General features: G+C 47.0%; 1 protein-coding gene across 2 annotated transcripts in view; it reads left to right on the forward strand.

Moving 5' to 3' along the window:
• The window catches only part of VAV2 (vav guanine nucleotide exchange factor 2), a 120,269-nt gene that overhangs the window by 28,068 nt on the left and 89,505 nt on the right, over positions 1-2,696 (forward strand). For both annotated transcript variants that reach the window (XM_057371540.1, XM_057371539.1), the window contains exon 2: positions 1,874-1,990. In XM_057371540.1, the coding sequence (XP_057227523.1) occupies positions 1,874-1,990 (117 nt within the window). The remainder of the gene's footprint in view (positions 1-1,873; positions 1,991-2,696) is intronic.

Raw genomic sequence — 2,696 nt, forward strand, 5'->3', positions numbered from 1 at the left:
TGGGACACTGGACAGTGTCCCTGCCCATGGACAATCCCAAATATCCCTTCCAACCCAAACCCTTCTGGGATTCTGAATCTCTGATTTAGTTCTGGCCAGCCTGGGATGGGCAGGAAATGCTGCAGAGGGAGTTTTGCATCGTGCTGTGCGTAATTGCRGCTGTAACCTGTGTCATTAACTTCCAAAATTGGAGGCTTAAAAGGATTTAAAAATAAGCACATGCTGGGACTTTGGAATCGATGGGACCTGCAGTGCAGCAGCACAGCCCGGGGTGTAAATTCTTGCAGAGACCAAGAAGATAAAGTTACGAAATAACCCGTGTCAGCAAGAGAGGTTGTAAAGCAATTCAAAAAAAAAAAGAAAACCCCAAAAAACAAAAAAAAACCCTAAAAAAACCCAACAAAAAAACACACCAAAAAAACCCCCTCACAGTCTAGACACTTACATTTACTGCAGTGTTTATGTGAGACAGAGGAATGCCCTAGAAAAGTGGATTTGTTTTCAATTTCTGCCTCTTGGCACGTGCTTGCCCTAATGAGATGATGCCRTGGCATTGTCCTGTGCCACCCCTGTGCTGGGGGAACTCTGCCACCCCCATGGCATGGGRAAAGAAGGGGAGAAGGTCATTCCTTGCCTGGTGGGCGAACCAGCCCGCTGTTAATGAGGTGGTTTTGCTAATCCGTGGCTGGAAACCTCGTGTTTAATCCCCAAAGCAGCCCTAACGAGCTGCGCCGAGATACCACAGCCCCGAAGACTCTGCTTTGATTCTTTTAATTAAGAGAAAATTAAGCTATTTTCTTTTGCTTTGAACCCCGGGTGAAGTTTGCGGGCGATGTTTTCACGTGGGGTGTGTTCAATGTGACAAAACCAGAATTTTGTCACATTGATTTTTTGTGACAAAATCAGGCTGGGAGAACCCACTCCTGTGCCTGAGGATCACATGGGGGTGATTGGCCCCTTTAATCATTGATTTCCTCAAGATCCCACTTTTTTTTTTGTCATGTTTCTGTGAGGAATTCACCGAGAAAATGGAAAGTTGCCTAAAGACATGGGGATAAATTGGAGGTGTTTTGCAGGAGGAAGGGGAGTTAATTGGCTCAGCAGATGAAGGATGGAGGAGATGCAGCGGCAAAAAYGGAGCAGGTTTTTATTTTTCTCCCCTTTAGCCCCCTGTGCTGCAGTGAGACCCCAGGCTGCAGAATCCCTGGTGATTGTGGATAAACTTCCAGTTATTGCTACAGCCAAAACCAGGGTTTTTAAAAGAGAAACTCAGCATTGCTCTGCTGGTCAACCTGGCTGGGTAATCGAGGGTTTGTTTTGGGATATTGCAGATCATCCCATCCCACCCCCTGCTATGGGACAACTTCCACTGTCCCTGGGTGCTCCAAACCCCATYCARCCTGGCCTTGGACATTTCCAGGGATCCAGRGGCAGCCACAGCTTCACCACCCTCACAGAGAAKAATTCCTTCCCAAAATCCCAYCTAWYCCYGCTCTGTGTCAATTTAAAGCCATTCCCCCTTTTCCTGTGTGCCCCTTCCGTAAGGAACCAAATAGGATCATGCTGAAAATGGTTCCAAGTTCAACCCTGGGCTTCTGTGGAAAATCAGCTGGAATTTATATTTGCCTTCAACCTTGAAAGGGAAACATCCTGGCTTGGGTTTTGCAGCATTTCTGCGACGTTACCTTGGGACAAACTTGTTTTTTGAAGGGGTGTTGTTTTTCTGGCGTAGCCTGAAATCCTCAGAAACAACAAACAAACCCCTGCCAGTGGGAGTTTCTGAGTCCCTGCTAACTCGAATTTAACTCAGTAAATCTCARTTTGTGCCTGTCCCACTCACCTTTCCCCTCCCTTTCTCTTTTGYCTCCCGCAGTTTCTGTGTTTGAAGAACATCCGGACTTTCCTCAAAGTGTGCCACGACAAATTCGGGTTAAGGAACAGCGACCTCTTCGATCCCTTTGACCTGTTTGATGTGCGGGATTTCGGGAAGGTGAGAGCTCCTGGGAAGGGGTGAATCTGGTACTGGGGCTGTGTTCGGGGTTTGTGCTCCAGGTTTGGGATGAAAACTCCAAGGTTTTGTGGTTTTCTGAGCAGATTCTGCATCTTGGACTTGAGAATTGGTTCCCCTGTGCTTGTGGTGTGTTTAGGAGTTGGTTCTGCTGTACTTTCAGTGTGTTTGGGGATTGATTTAGGGTATTTCAGGGTTGATTTAGGGTATTTAGGGGTTGATTTAGGGTATTTAGGGGTTGATTTAGGGTATTTAGGGGTTGATTCAGCTGTGTCCTCAGTGTATTTTGGGGGTTGATTTAGGGTTGTGTCCTCAGTGTATTTGGGGGTTGATTTAGAGTATTTTGGTGTTGATTTAGGCTATTTAGGGGTTGATTTATGATATTTGGGGGTCGATTCTCCCATGTCCTCAGTGAAGGGAGACCAAGCCTTCAAGCTTTCTCCTTTAGACCCCAAAATCTCCGGGCTCAGCYTCTAAAGGATGTGACCAATGCATTTCTGAGGGGAACCAAACCTTGCACAGTGTTCACACCTTGCCCAGTCCTCCCTGCTCCACCTCCACCTCTGCAGAGCGAAATAACTTCACTGAAATCGCACTGATTTTAGTGCTGTGGTCTGTGAGGGTCTGTGGGGTCAGGGGTTTTCACACTGGGGTGAAACGAGTGCCCTGAACTTCTCAAAAATTGCTG

The sequence above is a fragment of the Malurus melanocephalus genome, unplaced genomic scaffold (genome assembly GCF_030028575.1).
Source record: "Malurus melanocephalus ecotype Western Australia unplaced genomic scaffold, MMel_1.1 scaffold_149, whole genome shotgun sequence".
In the NCBI taxonomy this organism is placed as follows: Eukaryota; Metazoa; Chordata; class Aves; order Passeriformes; family Maluridae; genus Malurus; species Malurus melanocephalus.